Source organism: Pogona vitticeps, chromosome 4 (assembly GCF_051106095.1).
Source record: "Pogona vitticeps strain Pit_001003342236 chromosome 4, PviZW2.1, whole genome shotgun sequence".
Classification (NCBI taxonomy): Eukaryota; Metazoa; Chordata; class Lepidosauria; order Squamata; family Agamidae; genus Pogona; species Pogona vitticeps.
In genome coordinates this window covers 54,381,670-54,407,475 of record NC_135786.1, presented here as the reverse complement: position 1 = coordinate 54,407,475, position 25,806 = coordinate 54,381,670, and the positions used below count along the sequence as shown (strand labels likewise).

Here is a 25,806-nt window from a genome sequence, read left to right as displayed (position 1 = left end):
CACAGGAGATTATGCCCAAGAAAGTACACCTCCCAAAATGGTACAAAGCCGTGGATGATTTTTTTTCTTTTTGAAATTTGGATAGCAAAGAGAAAGTCACACAGTGGGATTTGTAAGAGGGTATGACTACACTGGAAGGTTGAATCAGAACTATTTGGCTTTGCTGTGATCTGATTTGCAGCCTGTATCACATCTGAAATTGCAATCACTGCTCACACAGGGGCAGTGGATTGATTTGGGAGTTCATACTCATTGCAACACAAGTAGCATTCCAGGCCACAGCCCCCACTTCTTCCCTTCCATCCTCTGATCCCACCTTGCCCCACCTTTCTTCTTCTGTTCCCACTTCTGCGACCCTTTTATGGCTTTGTGTTAAAAAAACTAGAGCCAGGAAAGTGAGGAGATAGTGATGATCCTGTCATTGACCTGTTCTGATGTGTGAATTGGGATGGGGGAATCCCAATCTGTTGTATTTTTTTCTAGAATGCTAGAAAAAAATGTACCACTAAGAGAAAACAGTTGGGGCTTTGAAATGTGTTTGTGCACAAGGATACACAACACATTGGGACTTCCTCTCCTCACTCAGTGACTTCCTCTCTATTGGCAGGCTGAGCACCCTGAATCTCTCTATGATCTTTCCATCTGAACCTTTGCTGAAGGTACAAAGCACTGAGAATTTGGGGTGGGTGGAATCCAAATATATTGTATTTCAAAGCCCCCCCTTAGAAGGATATTTCAAATCAAGCCCCAACTGCTTACGTCACTGGAAATAGCACCTACAGATGGACGCTATCTTTACAAGAACATTCAAGGGGGAAAAGCCTCATCAAATCCTTCCAGCTTGAAAAGAAGATGGCCCCTAGAGGCAGAGGGAAAACACCACAATGGGAGCAAAAAGGGCTGGACCAATTTGAATCAGCCTTTGCACCATGTAGATAGTAACAAATATATGTGGTGAGGGGACTATAGAGACACTGATTCATGTCATCCTAGAGTGTAAAATTTATGAGCAGATCCAGGAATGGCTCATAAAACCTTGTACAGTGGTGCCTCGCACAACGGGCGCCTTGTAGAGCGATGAATTCGCTCTACGAGGCCGTTTTTGCGATTGCAAATGCGATCGCAAAACGGTGCCTGTATAGGCGGGAAATCGCAGAACGAAAGTCGGTAAGCTGCTCGCTTAACAACCTTTGCTTTGCGACCCGCCGATCAGCTGTTCCGCAGCTTCAAAATGGCGCGCAACCATTTCAGGGCTTCTGGCAGCATTTTTGCGCGCTCCCCTTGCTTACCAAGGGCACGAAAACGCTGCGCCCTGGCCCCTTTCGGCTGTTCCGGCGGCCATTTTGGACCCGCCGGACAGCTGTTGGCAGCCATTTTGGCGCCCTCGTTGTGCAAGGGGAGGGCACGAAAATGGCTGCCGGCCCCTGGGAAACATCGCACAACGGTGAGTATTCTATGGCATTGGAACGCATTAAACACTGTTTAATGCGTTCCAGTGCCTTTTTGTGTTCCGTAGTGAGATGTTTCCCACAGCGAAGGTTAATCCAGAACAGATTAACCTCGCTGTGCGGGGCACCACTGTATACCTTCTTTGGATGGCAGAGATAGAAAGGAATGCCTTCAGAAGCTTTTGGAAGATAGGAATAAGGAGGTAACAAATAGAGTGGCCAAGTTTGGACGGCTAGCAATAAAATTAAGGGATAGCTGGATGAATGATAATGATAGAATAGGAAGTACTGGAGATATGGTATAGAATACGGAGCTGATTAAAGTCTATATGGTTATCAGATGTACAATCTTACCGCTGTTATGTCATTTTGTTGTGCATTTTAATGTATATGTAAATGTTTGTAGTTTTAACGGTCAGCGGATATAATCATTTTTTATGCTGTGGAAATACCTCATACCCCAACTGAGGACCCACCTGAAATGACTTGGTTTTTGGAATTGAAATATATGTACATTTTAATCCTCTTGTATTATGTTTTTAATTCAGCACTTTGTAGAAAGTATGTATTTGTATTTGTACTTTTTAACTTGCTCGCTCTGTGGATGTTCAGTTGGCTCCAAGCAAGTGTATATTTTTATATTTATACCTATGTTTTAAATCTGTGGATGTTGGATGACCAAAGTGGTCAAAACAATAAAGTAAAAAATATTTCAAATTCACCTGTTCTACAAGTGGAGCAAATCCCGCTGTATTTGACCACGTAGTTGCTCCCTAAGTGCGGTTCATTGATAGTAAGGTCAGAAGCATGGTAAAGATCAGCAACGTTCCTAAATTGAGGTTTTTCTTCTGGTTTCCTATTCCTGCATGTGTAAGTGCAGGACTTAATATTGTTGACCATAGCCAGTTTCCTCCAGTGTCTGCAATCACACAGCAGATCTGTAGCAGACTGCAGAGGAAAATATGGGCAACACAAATAATAGTACCATGTTTTCTGCATCTTTTAGGTGTTGACAACTATCCAACAAGGGATCTCAACAGGAAAAAAATAAAGCAAAAAAGGTTCTGTAGGAGGGAGAGATGAAAAAAAAAAAGACATGAACCAGGGAAAAAAAGATGTGTTACCTTCTTCAGTAAATTTGTTAATGTGTCACCAGGTTATAAATCTGCCAGTGGCACCAGTAGCCTTTTGCTGCATGCTTTGTTTATTGTCAGACTAAAAGCTTAGACATTCAGAAAGTGTAGAAAACTAGAATTCTCCCATCGGCTCTGCTATGTGTGCTGCTAAGCAGTCATGATGCGGAAGAAGAACTTCAGCAGAAAATGCTCTGATGTTGCAGCAGCTTGAAAAATTGAAATGTTCAATTATCGGGTGACTTGCACTGGAAGATCTCTTTTGTGATCTCTTATAGCCCATAGCCTAAAATTAGGCTATCTAAATTCTGCATGAGCAACTAAGTTGTTTTTTTAAAAGAAGCAAACAAGTGGTATTTACCATAGACCAACAGTTCTCAGCCATTGGGTAAAATCCAGTATAAGTCACAACTAGAATAGGTCATTTGCAACAGTGGAGAGTTGGTGAGTCAGCTTCTGTGTAAGCTCCATTGATTCAATAGGCCTACTCCAGTTGTGACTAGAGCTGGGCATGAACCGAACTACGAACCAAAAGAAACCCAACAGGTACATACATCCACAGAGACAGCTGACACAGCTCCTGGAAGGGATGCCGGGGTGCTGTCTCTTAAGAGGGTGGTGTTAGAGGAGGAAGAGTAGGAAGGAACAGGACCAGGTAGGGAGGCAATGGGGAGAGTGGGAAGGCGCGGGCAGGCAGCAGAGGAGCTGGAGGTGTTAGGATCCCCTTCCCCCAGCATGAATCAGAAAAACTAACTATGGACCTGTTCATTTTCCCAAAGTTCAAGGGGCATTCAGCCACAAACCACCCCAATTCATCATTTTTCCGGTTCATGCCCATCTCTAGCTATGACTTATTACTGAATTTCAGCCATGGATTTCCAAATGTCACTGTTGGCAAAATTGAAAGGAAAAAAGAGAGGGAAGAGGAGGAAAGACAAAATATTGTGGTACTTTAAAGACAAGCAGATCAATTTCAACATGATCTTTTATGGATCACAACTACAGATGGGGACGAAGCAGTCTTGGTTCATGGGTCGTCAAACTTGAACCATGAATTGCCCCACAGTGACCCAATGAACCACAAATCAATTTGTCGGTTTGTTGGGTCATACTTTTTTAAGACAGCCCATGGGGCTACAGTATCTAAAAATCCAAAGAAGCCTTGGCCCCCACCGCCTTCCTATGCCGCACACAGCATAGGAACAGGAAGGAAGGTATCAAAGCAATCTCCCACCCCACTGCCTTTTCAAAAACAGCATGGCTGAGGGATGGCTTGGGACCAGCTTTCCCTCCTCTTCCTATGCCCCACGATAGAGGAAGAGGAAGAAGGGATCAAAGCAATTCCCTGGCCCCGCTGCCTTTCACCTGGGTCCCCCTTTGCTCCTCTTCCTATGCCCCAGCAGAGATAGGAAGAGGAATATAACATGATCTAAGTGATCCCGCAGCACAGCTGGGGGATCGCTTTGATCCCTTCCCTACCCTCCCTATGCTTTTATATTTGTCCCCATGTCTGAAATATAAAGTCTGAAATAAATTTATTAAGGTGCCAGAATATTTTCTTTCTTTTCTTTTCTTTTTTCTTTTTTGCTTTTATTTCCTCTCCCCCCTGATTTTGCCATCATACTGAAACAGACAAAAATAGCTACTAGACTGACAGACAAACAATACTACAGATGTCACTGGACTACAATGTCCAGAATCCCCAACCATTGTCTGTACTAGCTTGTACCTAATGTCTTTCAACATCTGGGGAGATAAAAACTGGGAATCAGTGCCATAGTCTGGATTTCCAGCAACGACAATGAACCAAGGCGGTTGAAGATGTACAATTTCTGTATGAATACTGGCAGTCTGCTTTCAGTCATTTGCATTTCAGTGAGTGCTCTAGTGGCCTGTTTTGTAATTGAATATGACAATATTCAAAGCTACAGAGAATGGAGAACTTTAAGTGAGTGTGGATTTTGTCATTAACAGTGAAACGAGGGTAGAAGCTGCACCCTTTTCCTACAAATACATTTTAAAATCTACATCATAAAAATAGATAAAAATCTAATTTAGAAACGGCTTAACGTGTATGCAATTCTCTGCCAAAATCCAATTAACCAAATATGCAATCAAATATAACTGTTTCCACTTTCTAATTGGCACTAATTATAGATTAAGATAAACATCTTACTATTCACAGGTAGATGGATGATCAAGCAGGGAAAAATTGGAAGAAATTTAGAGGGTCACAGGGAGGCTGAAAAGGGTCAGATCGCATCATGCTCACAGTGACACCTTCTTGTATGTGACAGGATCTAAACTAAGTTGAGATTTTCCAGCATCTGTCAGAACAACAGCTCAATTCTCTGAGCCCAATTTCAAGCCTAAGGCTCCATCTCACAATTATCTTAGTGCTTTCAAAGAAGGGCTAAAATGGAATAAACAGTAAAACATTTGGCAATGGATTATGGATAGGTGTGACTTTGGCTCATTTGCTCTCAATTAGCCTAGCCTATCTGATGGGGTTTGGGGGAGAATAAAGTGGGAAGAAAAGCTATATACACAACCTCTGTTTTGACAGAGAAAAGTCATGACATCATTGTAACAAATAAATGGATGCAATCAGTTCTCGGGCATTCCTAGTTCCTTTGTTTATGCGTCAGCTACTATAGCTCCATGGTTTAGGTAACTGGCTGAAGAGCTAGAGGTTGAAAGTTTGATTTCCTGTTGTTGTTGTTGTTTAGTCATTTAGTTGTGTCCAACTCTTCGTGACCCCAACACGCCAGGCCCTCCTGTCTTCCACTGCCTCTTGGAGTTGGGTCAAATTCATGCTGGTCACTTTGATGACACTGTCCAGCCATTTCATCCTCTGTCATCCCCTTCTCCTCCTGCCTTCACACTTTCCTAACATCAGTGTCTTTTCCAGGGAGTCTTCTCTTCTCATGAGATGGCCAAAGTATTGGAGCCTCAGCTTCAGGATCTGTCCTTCCAGTGAGCACTCAGGGTTGATTTCCTTTAGAATTGATAGGTTTGTTCTCCTTGCAGTCCAGGGGACTCTCAAGAGTCTCCTCTAGCACCACAATTCCAAAGCATCAATTCTTCGGCAGTCAGCTTTCTTTATGGTCCAGCTCTCACTTCCATACATCACGACAGGAAAAACCATAGCTTTGACTATTCGGACTTTTGTTGTTTTGATTTCCTGTAATGAGCCTGCAAATACAGCCAGCCTATCAGGCCTTGGGCAAGCTGCACAGACCCAGGGCTCTCCCAGAAGAAGGGAGCAGTAAACCATTTCTGAGTATTCTCTACATGGGAAATCATGAAATGGGTAGCCATAAGTCAGAATTGACTTAATGGCACATGATTACTACTCCAAGTATTTGCCTGAGGAGAGAAGTACACAGAGGTACACTTGAGGTGCTGCGGAAGTGAGTCTTCCCTCCTCACCACAGCAGACAGTGCTCTTTCTCTTTCGGCCTGATATAATCACACAAGAGAAAGTCAGAGAGGAATAGGGGGCTAGTAGCTCTGCCCTCAGAGAGGTTACTCTGTACTGATAGAATCCAACAACAGGAGACAATTAGGTTGCCATTATTCAATTGTCTGGTCTCAAAGAAATGGGGGGGGGGGCGCACATATATAAATGTAACTATAGAAATGACTCATTTCAATTGCCCATAGTTACTGATGGTTAGAATATGCCCCCATGCTGCCCTGTATCTCAGAAGGCAGAATGGAAGGAACTTTGAATCTCTTCAATGTGTGTGTGTGTATGTGTGTGTGTGCGCATGCACAACAGAAATGCTCCCCACGGCTCCCACTGAAGGCAATGGGAATTCCAGGTAATTGGTGCTTCAGAACTTAGGCCATGCTGGGTTTGTTATTCCTCTAAGTGCTGTTGCATTTCACAAGGATTCCCATCCCAGCAGAGGAATGGGAGGGTTTCCATAGAAACAGACTTTTAAGGGGAAGAATAGGACTAATTTCTCTAGTATTTGTTCTAGGCTTGGCAGCATGTGCTGCATAAATATACTCAACCTATGAGGGTCAAATGGCACATTACTTTTCATGTCTACATTTTAACATTCTCATTTACATATTTTATGTTTAAGGTCTAAATGCATGTTACATTTTAAAAAGTGTACTGAGCTGAGCAGTGGGCACTTTTAGTTTTTTGAGACAATGCAGATATGCAGTAAAAGCAGATGTGCTTAGTTATATATGGGCTAAACTTTTTCCTCCACATGCTGCTTTGCCGCTGAAAATTTCTCCTCCAGCTGCTATTTATCCCAAAAGATGATGTTTGCAGTAAACAGCACATCCATCATAAAAAAAGCAGCTGGGGAAGGACAATTTCCTGTGGGGAAAAGGGAGAAAGAAGCAAAAGATTAACTCTCCCTCCCCAGATACCATCCTCCTCATCTTTGCATGGCTACATCTTTCTATGGGGTGGGGGATAGCTTTCTACCCCAGGCAAAACTGGCTCCATTTGCTACTGCAAAATAAAATACGTTAATCTTTAAGGTTTCACAAGACTGTTCATTGGTTTTGCTGCAACAGGCTACACACTAACACAGCTACTGCTCTACAAATACTGGACTGGTTGTCTTTAATCTCTGTTTAAAGGATCTACCTCTGTGCCTTCAAGCTACCAGTCCCCCCTTCCATGAAGTGATATACTGTTTCACATGCAGCCTTAAATCATGGAAGTAATAACTGGGTTGATAGTGTAGTTTAGGGGCTAAAAAGTTAAGGTGTAAAGGAAGGAAAGTCCTGAGACCAAATCTTTGCCCTGGCCATAAATTCACCTGTTTGGACATCAAACACACAGCCTTTCCCATCTGCAATATGAGGACAATAATACTTCTCTGTGGTTACTGAAAATATGATCCACACATGAATTGAATATTGGCTGAAATCCTCCTCTTGTGTTAAAATGAAGCATTCAGGTTCAAGACACTTGTTATCAGGAATCAACTAAAGAACCTGAAAACAAAAAGTGCCAGGAATTTTTTGTGTTTTGTTCATTGTTTGTTTTCATTCAGGTTAATCTGGAAGTCCCATTTTCATTGGGAATCACTCTCCAATGCTGGAACCAAATGTTTACGTGCCAACCTTGTGCAGTGCCTAAACCAATACTACAGCAGACATTCTCACCATCATTGTTCTCATCTTCTCCACTGAAACCTTTTGGCTGAAATCCTGTTGCACCGTTAACGCAAATGGTGCAACTTTTAGTTGCAAATTGCCATAAATTAAGAAATCACCATGCACATTATCTGTTGTACACCGAGTTGTTCAAATATGAATGAAATCCAAAAGTTTTCCCTGTACACATTTCTAATTCCCAATGCTTATAGACTTGCTGAAGGGTGTGATCTGTTTAGTAAAACCCCTTGCAACCCCAAGTGCTAAGAACAATAAAGATTAAATGGGAACCTGATATTTGCGGTGTAGGGCAGCAGATGGGAACAAACCTGGATGGTGGGAGCTTATTACCTTGTTAAAAACCTTTTCCTTTATGGTCGTCTTGTACTGTACTTTGAAGGACTACACACCTGAAATATAATTATCATTTCTGTTGCGTCATCCCATGGTTCTGCAGCAAAATATTGTGGCAACGCAGCATTCCAACGCAGTTATTCCAAGGAGGACATGCCCATCTCCCCCTTCTTCTTCACAATTTTTTTGTGTTATGTTTTCAAATGACAGCATTCAGGAGCTCCTAATCTTATTCAATCCTCAGTGCTCTGTTGGGAGTAACTCCTATTCTAGTTTTTAAAACTTCTGCAAACCTTGTTCCCCCAAGCATTCTGATACATAGTGTTTGTTTATCATTGCCCCCACTTTGCCACATTTCTGTTGGCATCTCTTAGTCACCGTTAGAAGAAATGATGTTATGAAGAAATCAGAGTAGCCCTGAGTCAGGTGGGTTTACCTTGTGTTTCCAGATTTTCACACAGTTCCGATTTGGCTTCTCCATTGGGGCGGAAGCCTCCTTTCTGAGTGAATTTGTTGGACATGGTGGCTGCTGTCACCACTGCCTTGAGACTGCGCTTACGTTTCGGCACATTTTGCTCTGGATGGAAAAGGATGATGTAGACCTTGGGCATGTACAGCATGCCCAAAGAGACAGAGGCGCTTAGGCTCACCGAGATGGTCAATGTTGTCGTCTGAATGTACATCTGCAAGACACAAGGAAACAGACTCAGCCGTGAAATCTCCTGCCCTAAACTATTGTAACGATCTGCCTGGAATTGGGAATAATTGCTTAGAGAACCATGAAGACAGAAAAGATTATGGGACAATTACTCTGAGTGAAAGAATGAACAGAGCAGAGCAAAATAAACAAAGAAACATAGTCATGTGGTTCATGAGCAAAATTCAAGTCATGGCTGGGTAATATCTTTATTGGCCCACTGAAATATTCCCCCAAAAGGAATCAATCTCCTTCTACCCACTAAGTAATTTGGCTTTCGTTGATTATTTCTGCCTTGTGTGCCATCTGAAATTAATCTTCAGCCCATGAACATATTTCTTGGTATTTCTACTTGCCACCAAAAACAGGAGCTGTGCACTTGAACAAGAGGCAATGAGGAGAATACCAAATGACCAGCTGCCCTTTATCTTTAGAGCTGAAAATCAACTGACTTTATATCAATAAATATATAATCTAATCTGACACCAACACACCTCAAACTCATTCTTCATGTTTGCTGCCTCCCTCCAGGAGCTAAAACCTAACTTTGAATTCTGTGATTCAACATCTAGTCAGCATAACTTTTGGATTTTTGTCTCCCCCCCCCCCCCCAGTCCCAAGGCTCGCAATATATAGGCTGATGAAAAGTCATGAGGACTCACAAGCAAGCATTTTGAGGATATTTCAGTGCTTTAATAAAGTTATTACCCAACTCAATTTTGGAATATCTATTCACAGTGGGAAATATCTATCCCAGGAGGTGGCTAGCATGAGATTATCTGAAAAGAGTTGCTCTGTTTAGGCGAATAAAGCAAAAGTCACTTTATTGGCATCTCACTGTGACCTTGCAAGAGCAGTGGCACTCCTGCATAATGCATATAGGGCTTCAATAAGCTTGGTTTAGAACTGTTATCTGTATCATTTTTATGTTGTTATTAGATGGCTTGAGCTGTCAGGAGAAGGGAGGTACACATGACTTGAATAAATATGTAAAGAGATGCTAAATAAATGTTGATCACTTTTGCTAATCTAAATAAGAAGAGAGTTTGCAAGTCATAAGGCGGAGGTGTCCTACAATACTAATTGTGAATGTTTTGATTAAACACACTTTTGTATCTCACTCTACAACATTATAGTTTACCTATATTTCAAACTCTGAGTTGATAAACCTGAATAGGAGGGCTGATGAAACATGCTTATTGTATTCATTAGTTGACTAAATTACAGTGGTGCCTCGACTTGCGAACATCCCTACTTACGAAATTTTCGAATTACAAAAAGTTCCGGCTGCAAAATATTGCTTCGACTTGTGGCCGGAGCTACGAGTTACGGACAGAAAAAAATGTGGGGGAGGCAGGGAAATCAAAATAACAATTGGGATTGAATACATCAAAAGCTAGAAGACTAACAGAAATATCTTGATCTTTATACATAATAATTAAAACTATGTGAAAAGTTTAAAAGAGAATCACCACCTCCTATCAGGCATGTAGATAAAGGCTAGTATGTATGAACTGGGCAACAGCAATATAAAATGTAGAAATTTCATACACAACGAATATGCAGTGCAACACAAGTGTAAAAATAATGACAGAAAACAATATTCAGTAGAGGCAATATATCAATAAAGTTGACGAGCATACTAGCCCTTCATGATTCAAACGGGATGTCCCAATCAGTAAAGGCTTAACTGATTAGTTTACTGATTACAAGTTGCTGCCCTACTAATTAGCCACAGAGAATGCTTGTGATCCTTGCCTGCATTACAGTGGTGTGACCTCTGCTACTCACAACCATTCATTTTGTTGCATCCTTAAAAGCATCCTGACATCATTGTACCATTTGCTCATTCCTTCTACATAAACATTTCACTGTGAGTATCTACTGTAGCCCATCCTCTAGTCTCTAACAGCCTGGCCTCCTTTTAATCTCTTGTAGTACTGGCAGCAAAGAAGAGGCTGAGATACCGTACAATCCCAGTTATGAATACAAAAAAATGCAGGCATGTGGACAGCTCCCCTGTTTTTGGAACCCTCCTCCAGCTCCTTCTCCTCCCCTCTCCTCCCTGGGTGTGCAGAAGAACCCCTTTCTTCACTCAATAAGTAATTCTCATTCACCAGCTCACTTCCTGAGCTGTTGTAATGTTAGTCACATATTACACACCGACGTAGCCTTTCTGCAGTCAAAACTAATTTCACGCTCACTGTCCAGGACTAACGGTGACAGATGTTTCGCAAAATGAAAGCCCATTAATCTGACTGTAGAATAATCCATTTTTCTATGGAAAGGGCCTGGCAGGCATCTCGCAAATGGGGTGTGTGTACAGCAGATAGTGCTGGGAAGGGCATATCTCCTCCCTTTGTCCAATCACAGGAGAGATAGCAGAGCTCGGACACCCTTTGACACCACAAATGAAAAGTCAGCCTTCTTATTTTAGTATGGGTCTTCCTGCTTCTTTCTCCTCTTCACTCTTTAGCTGAATCAAGCCTGTGAACACAATGACTAATGACTCACATGACCCACATCATAGCTAGTATTGTTTGTATTAATTCTGTGCAGCAATTTTACTATATAAATTTTCATATTTTAATACTAAATTTGCACCACAATTTTAGATCCGTCCAGCAATTGGCTAATAAGGGTACAAAGGCAGGACCTAAAGCAGTATATCCAATTTTTGGATGTATTACCTTCACCTGGCAGAGAAGCTATTTCCTGCCTCCCGAAAATTTCAGAAAGCATGCAAAAAGAAAAATTGGGTGACATAGTTTTGTGAATTATCCCATATTACAAACTATTCAAACAGTAACCAGTCTGTTTGACATTCTTGGCTTCATTCTAAGAGGCTGTTTCTGGACTCCACCCCAGGAGATGGGAGTACTGTAAGAATGGAACAATGGCTGTATATATGAACAATGGCTGAATATATACAGTATATATATATATTCTCAGAAAAAAGAAAAGCCCTCCCAACAGCTAGAGTACTTGCTATATTCTTGCTATGTATATAGTGGTAGCCAACATTCCCTCTAATTTTCAGCCCCACTGGTTGGAGCTCTCCTTCTTGCACGCACAACATCACTCCCGTGAATGTGCAGTTTCCATGGGGTTCCATCACGACCAAAACCAAAGGGGCTGTAAATGGTTGGTGCACGAAGGAGGAAAAAGGCGGCACTGAGGGGGGCAGAGTTGTACATACATGCACAGGCACATACCTTAGAAGGTATCCTGGCGGCAGTTCTTGGTTAGAAACTGCACAGGCAATTTTAGATGGTCATTTACCCCCACCCTTCCTTCCACAGCCCCACATTACCTATGCTTGACTCCAATTAGATTACTGATGAGCACTTAATGGCCTTCCAGATATTGTTGGACTCCCACGAGTCTTCACTATGGCTATGTTGACTAGGACTGATGGAAAGTGCAGTACATCAACATCTGTGGGATTGAAGTTGCCCACCATGGTAGTAACCTCTAGAACAGTCTTCTCCACCTAGGTTCTTCCCTGATTTGTTGTTCAAAAAACTAGCTATCAGGACCAGACAGTCTAATGGTCAGAAATGCTAAGAGCTGAGATCTACAACATCTGGAGGTTTTTTGTTTGAGAAAGGATTATTTCATTTTGTTCTCATTTTAAAATGTGTGCATAGTTTCATGCACAATGTATTTCTCTGAATCACACTATAAACTTTGTGAATGTGTGAATTCTTGAAGTGAGATGCATTACTTCCAGCTACTGCTAAAGGACAGTCTTTCAGCTTATTAAATAGAAAAAGTAAAATTATTTCTTACAATAAAAAAGAGATAGATAGATAGATAGATAGATAGATAGATAGATAGATAGATAGATAGATAGATAGATAGATAGATAGATAGATAGATAGATAGATAGACAGATAGATAGATAGATAGATAGATAGATAGATAGATAGATAGATAGATAGATAGATAGATAGATAGATGCAGCAATCCAGAGCTCTGTGAAGGAAGAAATTTTCTCATAGGCAACCATATCAGAGTATTAAAGGCTGCTGAGACCCAGCTCTTAGGTCTACCAATGGGGGCCCCAGCATCACCTTGTCTCATTCTTAACCTTTCAGGAGGCAGGAGAATCATTTAGATCTCTGCTAGAGTCTGTGTGAATTTCTAGTGGGAGATATGAAAAAATGTAACACTGAGTACATTGTTTATTACTTACAACCTGCTAATATGCTGTTGCTGAACTTTGAGGTGAGCTCAAATTGAACATTAATAGGGATCACAAAACATTAGACAAGCATTTGGGGCCAAATTATGAAATGGATCTTATTATAGATGGTTTAGTTAAAAGAAGAAAAAAAGAGCACCAGAAAAATGCTATCTTTTTTTCCTTTTTATGTTATTTCAATGATTCCTAAAAGAAATCCTCCAAAACATCAATGTTTTGTATTTTAAAAAGATGTTTTGTGTTTCTTTCGTGCTCCTTGTCACCCTTTCCATGTAAACCCTTTTTCGCTCTTTATACTTCACATTGACATATCAGTTTTTCGTCCAACAGTATCATGAGGGCTATTACAAACATGGTTGTGTGAACAACAATGGCTGTCAGCAGCCAATCAGAAAGTCCAGGAAGGAGAGTAAAACTAATTTTGCATGTGTAGAACGGCCTGGAACTAAGTGAGGAGTGCATTACTTTTCTTCAGTTGTTGATAATGGGTGGGGTTACTTCTTGCTCTCCATCTTTGATTGCTTTTGCCACCTGATTGCCTATCTGACTCCATTCCTGTGCTTCCAACTTGGATCCTTTCTTGCATTACAAAAGTTTTTTTTTCAAAGACCCCCCCCCCCTCATTTCTTTGGATTATATGTGCTGCTGGGAGGCAGCCTACCTGTGCCAGCATGCCTCCTTGGGATTTTCTTCATTTGCTTTCTTTGGGTATTCGTTCAGGGGTTTGTTTGTTCTTTTTGTTCTTTTCACCACCCCCACCCCAAATTACATTTCCTGCTGCCCAGGCCTGACTTGTTGCCTACTGCACTTAAAGAAGAGAGGAGAAGACATCAAATAGTGAGTGGAGAGCAATAGTTTGTTTGGTGGAGTCTGATTATATTTTTTGTCTTCAATTGCTTGCTTTCTTTTCTTTTCTTTTTTGGGGGGGAGGGAGGGAACTTTGTGTTTTATTCAGCTGTCTTCCTCCCCTATGTATGGGGGAAGGATTACTCTCCCCCCTTTCAGTGATTTTTTTAAAAAGTTGTTATTTGGTTATTATTTATTTATTTATTATTTATTATTTATTTATTTTATTTATATCCCGCCTATCTAGTCGATAGACCACTCTAGGCGGCTTACAACATGGGATAACACTATAAAAACAAAAGAGTTACATAATAGAAAACTTTCAACCATTGGGTTAAAACATTAGGAAAGAAAAGAGAAGGGGATCAGGAATTAACTAGGAGGGAAGGCCTGCCGAAACATCAATGTTTTTAATTGCTTTTTGAAAATACCGAGCGAGGGGGCCGCGCGAATATCAGGGGGAAGGTTGTTCCAGAGGCGAGGAGCCACCGCCGAGAAGGCCCGATTTCTTGTCTTTTCTTTCCGGGCCTCCCTCGGCATTAGGCTCCTCAGCCTCACCTCCTGGCTCGCGCGAGTGACACGGGTAGATCTTGGTGGTAGAAGGCGTTCCGCCAAGTATCGAGGCCCTAAACCGTTTAGGGCTTTGTACGTAAGCGTCAACACTTTGAAGTCGATGCGGAATCTGATGGGCAGCCAATGCAATGCGGCCAGAGTGGGTGAGATGTGTTGGAATTTTTTCACCCCGCTGAGGAGTCTGGCCGCCGCATTCTGCACCACCTGAAGTTTCCGCAACAGCCTCAAAGGCAGCCCCACGTAAAGCGCATTACAGTAGTCTAATCTTGAGATTACGAGCGCATGCACCAAAGTGGTGAGCGCCCCAACATCGAGATAGGGCCGCAGCTGGGCTACCCACCTAAGATGGTAGAAGGCGGTTCGGACCACTGACGCCACCTGGGATTCCATAGTGAGCGCCGGGTCCAGATGGATCCCCAAGCTGCGGACCCCATCCTTAGCAGGAAGGGTCACCCCCCCAAAAGAGAGTTTATTGTGTATTTATTATTATAAAAGATGCATATTTTGGTAGGGAGAGATTGATCGTTTTTTATGTCTCGGATGCTACTGCCTGCTTTTGGAGTGTACTGGTTCTCCACTGGCTTGAAGGTAAAGGAAAACTACTGAAAGAATTAAAAATATAAAGAGATAAGTCATACACACAGGAATTCATTACATCATCACAAGTCCATGCAACTTTGAGCACCGGACAACATCAAAGACAACAATTATGTAGCAGCACAGCAGCCAGCTTTATTTCCAAAAGCCATCAACAGCAATCAACATGGGTTTTCCTCCATAGATTTAAATTGGTTCGGCAGGGTGAGCATTTAGAATGATTTTGTATGTGTTTTTACTATGTTTAAAGGCTAAATATTGCTTAAAGTTATAATGCTTTTCCCTTTTCCCTTTTAACATTGTATTATAGAAATGTATTCTCAGTTTCTTAAATGTGCCTTTTAAGCCTTTAAGCTTCTGTTTTTTTAGAATGTAAATAAAACAATTTTTTGGTATTTTTATTGCACTTTTGCTTCTGTATTTTGAACTGAAATATATTTTTCTGACTTTAAGTATTTATCTACAACTTAAGTTTGGTTTTCATATATTTTTAAGCATTTGTGTCTACAGTTTTCCATCGCTGTAAGACTTTTGAGTATTTGTCAATTTTGAAGTATTTTTGTGTTTATGGAACCTAGAACAATGCAGAAATGTAGCTTGTAAAATTAGACAACCTGATGTTGTCTGGAATTATTGAAACAATGAAAAGACATTTCCTAGCATATAACTGTGATATAATTGGAAAAGATTGTCCAAGAATGATGGCTTGGACTTCTGTATATGGAGAACTAGCCAAGTATCTTTGTGATTATGGATTTCACGATTAAGCAGTGCCAACACATATGATGGTAGAAGGAATGCAAGCCATAGCAGGCACTGTGGCTGATATTAGCAAATGGCACTGCAAGAGTGCTAATATTATTAGCAATTGTATTGCTCAATCAGTATGACTAGACAGTAGAGAATATAATCACATCATAACATTTTCTGTGAAATGGTCCTTTGCATTTAGCAGTACAAATTCCATGGGGGGCTTCATTCTTTTCCTGTTGATTTAAGTGTATTCTGCCATTTCAAAAGCAGTGGGATTCTGGGATAGGAGACAGCCTTTGAAACCATAAAGGCTGTAACCCTGCAAGAGTCTCCTAAGTTTGCAAACAGAAGGCTATGAATTTGAATCATATGCCTTATGTTCTTCCAGCAGAGCAACTGGAGGCAAAAGAAGATGGAGCTGCTATTTATTTCAATGTTGCTTTAAAGAGAGAATTTCTGTCTGCACAGCATGTTGCTCAACAGTTAGTTCGCGGACAGCAAATTGAACCTACTGGTCACAGTTCTTCCCACCATGGTAGCACATATTGTATTTCTATTTAAATTATTGTAAGACCTTCTAAATTTTCATCTGTGCATATAAAGCACATGTAAATTTGCCTCCTCTTTTTGTTCTCTTTTGTTGGTTGCACACCATCCTAACAAACATGAAGAAGGAAAGGGAAGGGAAGAGACATGAAAATTTAAAAACAAAGAGCAGTTCTGAATTAGTGACAGGGAATGTTCAGTAGGAATGTAAATATTTTCTTGTCTCATCCTTTAGCTGAGGAGAAAGAACTATAACATTTTCCTATCACTGGCAGGATGGCAATGAGTTTCTTAATAGAGCTCTTGCATTTGCATAAATTGCCCATTTTGCAAAAAATTGCATCAATTGTAAAACTTGTGTAATTTTGAAGATTGTGTGAATTGCCCCAAATTAGAAAGACTGTTGCTTCATTTAAGAATTTGTAGTACTAAATGGATTGTTGCCATCTGTCTGTGGTTGCTGTTTCCTTGCTCAAACAGAAAGAACTCTACAGACACTTTAGTCAACTTATGGGGACCCTGAAGGGTCTGTCTTAGTCTCATGTTGAAGCAAGGAATCTTGCAGGGCTTTAAAATTTCTCCCTAGGATTTCTAATCACAGCTAGAGAGGCTAAATTGGTAAGAAAGGAATTTAACTATATTCTTTCTGTCCTTATGGTTGAGACGTACTTGCACAGCAACTACCAGGTAGTGTGCTACAAGGTAATGTGCTACAGCAGTGGTCCCCAATCTTTTTCCAACTGTGGACCAGTTGGGAGTGCATAGTGTGCCTGCAAGGGGGTGGAGCTTGCATGTGCGCATGCGCACATCACGCTCGGGGGCACATATGCACAGTGAGCACACAAAGGGGTAGAATGCACTTATGTGCATGCATGTGGTGGCACTTGCAGGGGGGGCACTTGCAAGGGGGTAGGAGATCTGTGTCCATGGCCAGGTCCTGAATAGGCCGCGGACCACTGTCGGGTTGCAGAGCAGGGGTTGGGAGCTCTGCGCCTCAGGGCAATTTGGGACAGCTACAACATCATGGCAAATAGTCCAAATCTGGACTCTGTAGTATTTTCTGTTCGTGACAAAAGATGATATACCTTTTGCCATCTCTAATGGGCAAAAGGAATACTTACATCATTGGCTCAAGTTCCCAGCTGAGTTCCAGACCGATATTTCTGGAAGCTGGATTGTCATGGTTTGTTTCTGCCCAGATACTCACTTTTCAAGCCGTAACTCTGCAATGTTTTTTCAAAAAATAACTTTTTTCCCGTATAGCATGTTAAGTGTTTGATGGAGTGGTGATCAAAGTGCTACACAATGCCACCATATGAAACTACAGTGATGCCTCACTTAACTATTGTCCCGCATTACGACAAATCCACTTTATGACGATCTCTGCGATTGCAATTGCGATCACAAAACGATGGTCTAAATGGGGGAATTTCACTTTGCGATGATCGGTTCCCTGCTTCGGGAACTGATTTTTGCTTTAAGACGATCAGAAACAGCTGATTGACGGGTTTTCAAAATGGCCACCGGGTGCTTAAAATGGCTCCCCGCTGTGCTTAGGGATGGATTCCTCACTATACAGACAGCAAAAATGGCCGCCGTATGGAGGATCTTCACTGGACGGTGAGTTTTTACCCCATTGGAACGTATTGAACGGGTTTCAATGCGTTTCAATGGGGTTTTAAATTTTGCTTTACGATGTTTTTGCTTAACGGTGATTTTCCTGGAACGCATTATCATCGTTAAGCGAGGCACCACTGTATAGGTAGGGGGAAAAAACAAGTGACTACATGCAACTGTCCTCAAAGAAAATATAGATTTTAAGGACTACAATGAGCCACTGCCTTTCAGGGAAAAGGAAGTCTCAAACAACAGGATAGGATCTATTTGCTGCCCTTTCCTGGCAACTAAAATCTGCTGCCAGAGGTGACCTTCTCATGCTGCCTAATGATAAAGTTGGCCCTTCTAAACAGTGATGTAGATTACGGATAACACATTTGCTTATTTTGTTCTCATAGGTAACAATGCTTTTCAACTTCCTTACTGTGGATAATGATCAATATTCAAAAAATAAATCTAACAAAAATGTATTGTTTACAGCATAGATTGCTATCAGGTAAACTGGTATTGACAGTGGAAACATTTCAAAAGTTTTCTCCCCACTGAGAAAGATTAAAAGAGTTTCTGGTTTTTTTTAATCTTTGCTCTTTTTTGCAGAAAAAAAGCTTCTGCATAGAAAGCCTTGGCATTGGTACAAATACTGGAACTTGCAAGAAAATACAAGGTTTTCTATGCAAAACACAAACCCTTAGTATTCTTTATTTCAGTTTTATAATAAAACCACAGGTTTTTACCAATGTGGACAATGATGAAAAAAAGTGATGATTTTCCCACTCTTCTACAAGAGCAAAGAAAGTTGTACAGCTGTTCATTTTTTTCAGGGGGTGTTTTGATGAGTCTCTATGCCCATTTTCATCAGGGATGGAAAATATGTACATATTTGTTATACCCTTATAATGCAGAGCTGAAGCATAATTAAGCCCTTCAGTCCTTATCTGCTTCTCCCCACCAAACTACAAGAATGTATGGGCACATACAGATAGATAAGAGGGGAATGGACTCATTTCAGCCCTTCCATTTCCTCCATGTGCATGAAACCAAAAAATGAGGGGAACCAGTTCAGAGTGTATTTTCTACATCACTGGATTGCTAGTTTCAGCTTCAAACATGGAGTGTCCTTCTGGTGACGGAATTTTCTTTCTTTCTTTCTTTCTTTCTTTCTTTCTTTCTTTCTTTCTTTCTTTCTTTCTTTCTTTCTTTCGAAATGTATCTTCCACCATCAATGCATGCCTTTCTGGGGCCCCACAGATTTGTTTGTGGCCATGTGCTGAGGATGAACTTGGACAGTGCATGAGATCACGCTCTTCCTAGGAATGCATTGCTCTTGAGTGCCTCTCTTCAGCAGCGCCATTGGTTCATTGGACTTGTCAGAAGGAGAAGAAAATACAAATGCTAAATTTCCTTGGGAAAGTAGTATGCTCAGATTCTTTGCCATTCAGCAGAACTCTCGAACAGTCACAGAGTGGCCCCAGCCCATGGCACATAACTTCATGCAGTCTTCCCCACCCCATCATCTCATACTCTCTGTAAAAGGAGGACAGCAAATTGCTAACTGCATTGCTTAGAAAAGGAGATTTGGGCTGAGATGACCACAGTGTTATCTCCTCTTGCCAGGCACCTATCAGACTGCCAGTGACAAAGAATTTACCAGGATTCCTTAGTACAATTGCAAGCAATGTAGAAAGAGACCAATGGACTGCTCTGCTATCAACTCTATAGCCACTAAGGGGAGAAATGAGGACATTCATTTTGCAGGCTTTAACCAGGATGTAATTCCATTCAGATCGGTTGCAAAGTGACTTACAGGGTATAATCCCAAATGGTCAATTTACATCAGCTGTAGACTTGATTAAATGCACTGTTTTCCCTTGTTGCACTTTTGTACAAAAGACTTGCCCAGAAAATCATTTTATGCTGCAATAAATGTGCCATCCTTGCCGAGTTGTTGTAGTGGATCCAAATCTCTTTTCCACAAGTAGTAATCTTGTTCTTCCCCATAAATATCACATTTATTGTGAGGAAACCACAATTCTCCCCACTTCTTGAGGAGCAACAGGGACAAGCCTTGCAAGATCAAATCCCACTCCAAACTCAGATGGGACAGGGTCTCTGAGATGATTTGGATGGGGATGTCATATATGCTTTCCTCTATAATAAATGCCTTGCCTATCTTGCTTGAGCCATCTGGTGCTGTTTTCTCTCCAGACAATCTTCAGGAATGCACCTGCTTATTGTGTAGTGTTAGGAATTCACAGCATTACACTGAGTTAAATATTGTTCTCTGTTAAGTTTGTATCTGCCTGGGACAGATTGTCTCCATTAGCAGCCATAATAGTTTGCTAACATTCTAAGACGCTAACAAATCATAATGAATGAATCTTATCCTGCTAGGATAAACCTGAATTTACCTTGCCCTACTTTCCAAATTGGAAGCAACACATTTTTAAGAACTGCTCAATTTTGGGTTGTCACTATTACAGTAATTTGCTTTGAAGAGCTTTCAACAGAAGCATCATTCTAGATCCTCTGCTCCATAGTTCTATTGTCCCTCATTCCCCCCCCCCCCCCCCGGTAACCTTCAGCTAGTTGTCATCCAAGTTAGAATACTATCAAGATTATTACACTGCTTTCAGTCTGGCGTTAGGGAAAACTATGTTGCTGCCGTCCGGACAGCAAGTGTGGACAGATGGGAGAATGGGATCTGCTAGAAGATTCTGAGGTTGTTTGCAACTGAGAAACAAGGTCTTAAACTTCCAATTGTTTTACAAAAGACCTTTTTTAAAAGGTATAAATAAGGCTGTTAGATACAGATCATAGATATAAGATACAGATCATTAGATCACAGATGTAAAGGAGGTCCTTGATAAGGTCACCATGGCATGGTAATTGCCCTAGATTCTCACAGCTGCGCCTGCTGAGCACAAACCTTGGCAGTGTCAACCAGGATGGCACCACTTTGCACTTGGCCCTGTTGTAAATGCCATATTCATTGTCCAAAGGCCAATGGTATGTTATGCTATGTACAATTTTTGTGTGATTTTATTTGTTGTTTACTCTTTGTTGGAAGCTGCCTAGAGTGGACATGGCACCAGATAGGCAGGGTATAAATAAATAAATAAATAAATAAATAAATAAATAAATAAATAAATAAATAAATAAATAAATAAATAAATAAATAAATAAATAAACCAGGTAGCTAAGCTCAGAGAGCCTTGTGACAAGAAAGATGGGTGTGATGAGTTCATCACAGTAAGTGCAAACACAATGGCAACATGGAATAAAACTGTTTGCAACAGTGAAAGGACCTTCTACACTAATGAAATCATGGGTATTAACGGCATTCAAAGTATATGGAGCCTTGACCTCACTGAAGAATGGCAGGGTATAAATATAACAAATAAAATAAAAAAATCCAAATCCCACTTCAGCCAGTTTTGACATTGTGCTCCTGCTGTGCCTTGGCAAAGATGCATGACAAGCAACCATAAAAAAGTACTGTACAGTAAAGCTTTTCCTTGTAAGTGGAAGTCCTAATAGCATATATAATCTCCATGGTTAGAAGTCTCACTGGGGGTGGGTGGGGGAACTACCTCATCAGGTTTTGTGAAAAGGATACCTACCATCATGAACAAACCGACTCTGCAAAATTGTTGTCTAAATGAGGTCACAATTAATATTGATTTTTAATACTGAACTCATGCAAGGAACATAAGAAATGTCAATTCTCTGTCTTAATGTGCTATATTTCACAAGAGATTTTAATATGCCTTTGACTATTGTATTCTCTTAATGACACTAGGTAGGTGCAGAGTAGGTGAATACAGAATGTGGCCTTTAAGCAGAAAGATTCAAAAGCATCATTGAAATCTGGGAATTTTTGATGAATCGTTTCCATGTCTTTGGAAACAAAACAAAAAAAAATGTCTTTATCTCTGACTTTCCTGCAGGAAAGTTGTACTTTGGGTACACCACAGATGCACTTCACTGCATGTTAATCAACATACAAGGTTATGCTGGACAAAAGGCCTGTGGACATGTAGACTGAACTAGTTTATGGACTGAATTACTGACGTTTGGAATGATCTGTCTATGGAATGGCATCAAGGAAATCTTTGGTTTGTTTCATAAACAGAGTGACTGACATGGCAAAACAGGGCTGAGGATTTCTCCAACCCTGGACTTTTGCATGATGGTATGAAGAAGAGTGGGGGGAAAGACAGAGAAATAATTACTGTGGCAATAAGTCTTCGGCTGAGCTGGGAGACAATGGAACACTGCATACAGGCAACAAGGTGGGAAACTTTAAATGGCTCCATGCCCAGAGTATGCCCTGATAAGATGATAATGTCATGTACTGCAGGACAAAAGGCCGATTTATTTTCTGGGAATAAAGAAAGGTGAGGCAATGCACTTTTTCTTCCAACTTGCCATCTACCAATACAAATCTGAATGTTAGAGAATGAAGGTAAGAAAGCTAACCAAAATGTAGAAGATTTAGGGGTGTCTATGGAGCAAAGAGCAATTGTTGCTTGGAACAAGAAGACTCAAAACTAAGAGTCACATTCATGCTTACATGCAGGTGCTTTTCAGTTCATTTTTTTCTCTAGTAATTTTAACCTCTGCAGATTTTGACTGCTCTTTGAACTTTGAGATATAATTTATCTTGACTCTCAGAGAAGTTTCATTTTTTGCAATGGGTTAGACTACAGTACTTCTGGGAAGTTCTACACCTCCCTTATTTGCTTTTATCTATTCCTCGCGCACACACATATACCAGTACCTTCACTACTTTATTTTACATCTATATTTTTCCTTCCCTGCAATGGGTAGTTATATGCCTTTTTTCTCAATCTTTAGGCCAAAGACGCAGATACTGAGCTTCAAGAGGGCTGGTGGAATTTTAGGAGCAAATATAGTGTTTTTATAAAGGACTAATTGTAGCTAATTTTGCATAATTTCATCTGACACTTTAATCCAGATTGTTCTGCTTTATACTTTTCATTGTTGAATCATATTGTCAGAAATTCATTGATTTTTCTCTGAATTATTTTATATTGTGCCTAAATTTCATAAATTTTATGCCCTGTTTATCTGCTGTAATTCAAATAGATCTCCAAATTAACTGTACCTATGAATAGCCACAGATTATCTCTGAGGAAAACACAGCACCTCATTTTCAATGCACACTTCAGATTGAGAACAGGAAAGGTAACTGTGAATCCCACCAGTTTATGCCTGTTCTGGGGGCGGGGGAAGCTGTTCCTCCACCTTCTGTTCCATGAAGATTTCAACAAAACAAAAGTCCTCCGGAGTGTCTCTCCAAGCCCCTTCCTCTGGGTCCTCCTTTTCCCCCTTGCAAAGGTAGAAGTTGCTTCCTTTGTGTCCTCAGTTTGGCAGCCTTGCTCCCTGCAGGTTCTATCTGGCAGGTGTGTGTGTGTCTAACTCACCTTCTGGCAGTGCTGCAAAGAGTCTCCTGTAGAAGTTTTTGAGCATTCTGTTTCTTTAGGTTCTGCTGCCTTGCCACAGAGACTGCTTTGTCAGACCCATCCTCACAGTTACGGAGGCACTAATGCAAAATTGCCCTCAAGCTGGTTCATATTGTTTATCACTCAGTACATTGGAAAGCTCTCAGCTCAATCCAACAGAGCTATAAGCATGGTGGAGCAATCAGGAGTAAGCCCAAAGGTGCCAAATTTAGAGGTCATGCTGATAGCCCTATCCTCTGCTGGTCCTCCTCAAAAGTAACACGCTAAAGACAAGCAACTGAGAAGCTCAATCTTGTCTGCCTGCAGAGAGACTCAAAGCATCTTGTGCTCCCCACCCCAACAAGCCAAGCTGAGAGGCACCTGTTGCAACCACTGGATGCCAAAAAAGAAAGGAAAAAAAACACCTTCCAGCAGTGTGTTCCATCAGAGAAAAAAGAAAGAAAAGGCAGCCTCTGTACTTCCTGGCTCTCGGACTTGCTAGATTACTAGTTTCAATGAAGGTCCAGAGAGGCAAATGTTGATGGGAATGGTAGTTTCTGAACTTGCCTATTTCAGAGCTTGAGTGACCTCAGATACTATTCTTCCCAAGTGCTTAGAAAGCAGAGCATATGCTTTCTTCTCTGGTGGCATGTGCTGCAAGAGGACCCCTCTTTTCTTTTTTCCAGCTTCCAGGGAATTGCAATGGTGGTGGCTGAGCATGAGTTGGGGGAGTACAAGGTGGTCCTTTACTTCCTGCTTTAGATGGGTGAACTTGGGCTGCTTACTCACCTGCCCTTAGATTGTCATTTCCAAGGAGGATCAGAAGTTGTTGTTTAGTCGTGTCCGACTCTTCGTGACCCCATGGACCAGAGCACGCCAGGCTCTCCTATCTTCCACCGCCTCCCGGAGTTGGGTCAAATTCATTCTGGTGGAGTAGGAACTGGCAATGCCACTCCAGTATCTTTGCCAAGAAAACCCCATGAACAGAAACAAAAGGATCAGAAGAGGACATGGTAATTGCTGGAGTTCTGGTTCTTTTTGCCTCAGGTGCCAACATTACTAGTTATGGCTCTGCACTCCAGCTCTGTACATCTCATAACACTGCAACAGCTCTGCAGTTAGTATAACAAACCCCTCACATAAGTTGTAAGTGCAAGATCATGTGCTCTGATATTAAGTGCTGGAGGGCCCAATTATATGTTACAGACAACATTCTAGCCAAAGTCAAGTTATTTTCAGATACTTGGTTCCTTTGGATTTGTGAAATCAGACTTACAAATAATTTTTAAAAACCACATTTACACCCTGAAGATGAATCACAAAACAAAGCAAACCAATTTGCCAATTGCTCTGAGACTGAACTAACTGGATTTTCATCTGTTACACATGCATCCTCTGACTACAAAAGAAGTGGCTGCTTGAAAGAGCTTATATTAAGCTAAAACATATCACTATTGGAATCCATCTGAATATGAACAATGTATTCCTTATAATCCACTGGTTGAAAAGACAAATCTTAGCCCATTCACTTTTTTTCAGTCTTCACATCTCTTTTACTTCCCCCAAAAGTGTTGGCCTGAAAATGTAGTCTTTTGAGATCCAGCTGAGGAAGAAAAGTTTGATATCATTATACTAAATATGTTTAGGTATATTCTCAGCTGAAAGCATCAAACAGAATTGTTATTTGGATAAATAGATACCACCCATCGATAAGTTGTCCATTTGTAGCCAAAATAAGGCAGCACATAAACGGCTTCTCTTCAGAGTTACTGTATAATAATTAGGGCTGCATATGGATTATATTTGTAAAATTGTGGGGAATTCAGTGCATGTATTCATAAGTACTATGTGGCCATATACAGTATATGAATTAAGGTGGTCACTGAAAAGGTTATTCAGCCAATTATTAACCAATTTGGTTCCTCAACTTCTTTCTCAGAATGAAGAAAGGAGGAAAGAAAAGAAGTCCCAATTCTGACTCATAGGAAATTAATTAGGCAGATGCTGTCTGCAGCAAAACAATGCATTGCACAGTGTCTTGAAAGCACCAAGTGCACCTACAGTGAAACAACAGCTTTCAAAACTTCAGAATGTTGCCATTCTGCATACACTTAGTGAGCAATTAAAACAAGTGAAAGAATGTACCCAGAGAAATCAGTTTATGCCTATTTAGGCACATTTCTTTTCATATGCAGTAAACTGAGATATCAGTGATTCTAAGCTAGAAATATACAGTGGTGCCCCGCTTGACAATTACCTTGTTAGATGAGGAAATTGCTTAACGATGAGTATTTTGTGATCGCTATAAAAATCACTTGATGATGATCGGTTCCCTGCTTCGGGAACCGATTTTTCGCTTTACAAAAATCAAAACAGCTGAACATCGGGTTTCAAAATGGCCACCCACTGTTTCAAAATGGCTCTCTGCTGTGTTTAG

The 25,806-nt window shown here is 40.9% G+C and overlaps 1 protein-coding gene across 3 annotated transcripts in view; it reads right to left on the bottom strand.

Moving 5' to 3' along the window:
- Positions 1-25,806, bottom strand: part of GRM4 (glutamate metabotropic receptor 4) — a 368,710-nt gene that overhangs the window by 7,667 nt on the left and 335,237 nt on the right. For all 3 annotated transcript variants that reach the window (XM_072997425.2, XM_078392715.1, XM_078392716.1), the window contains one exon: positions 8,505-8,751. In XM_072997425.2, the coding sequence (XP_072853526.1) occupies positions 8,505-8,751 (247 nt within the window). The remainder of the gene's footprint in view (positions 1-8,504; positions 8,752-25,806) is intronic.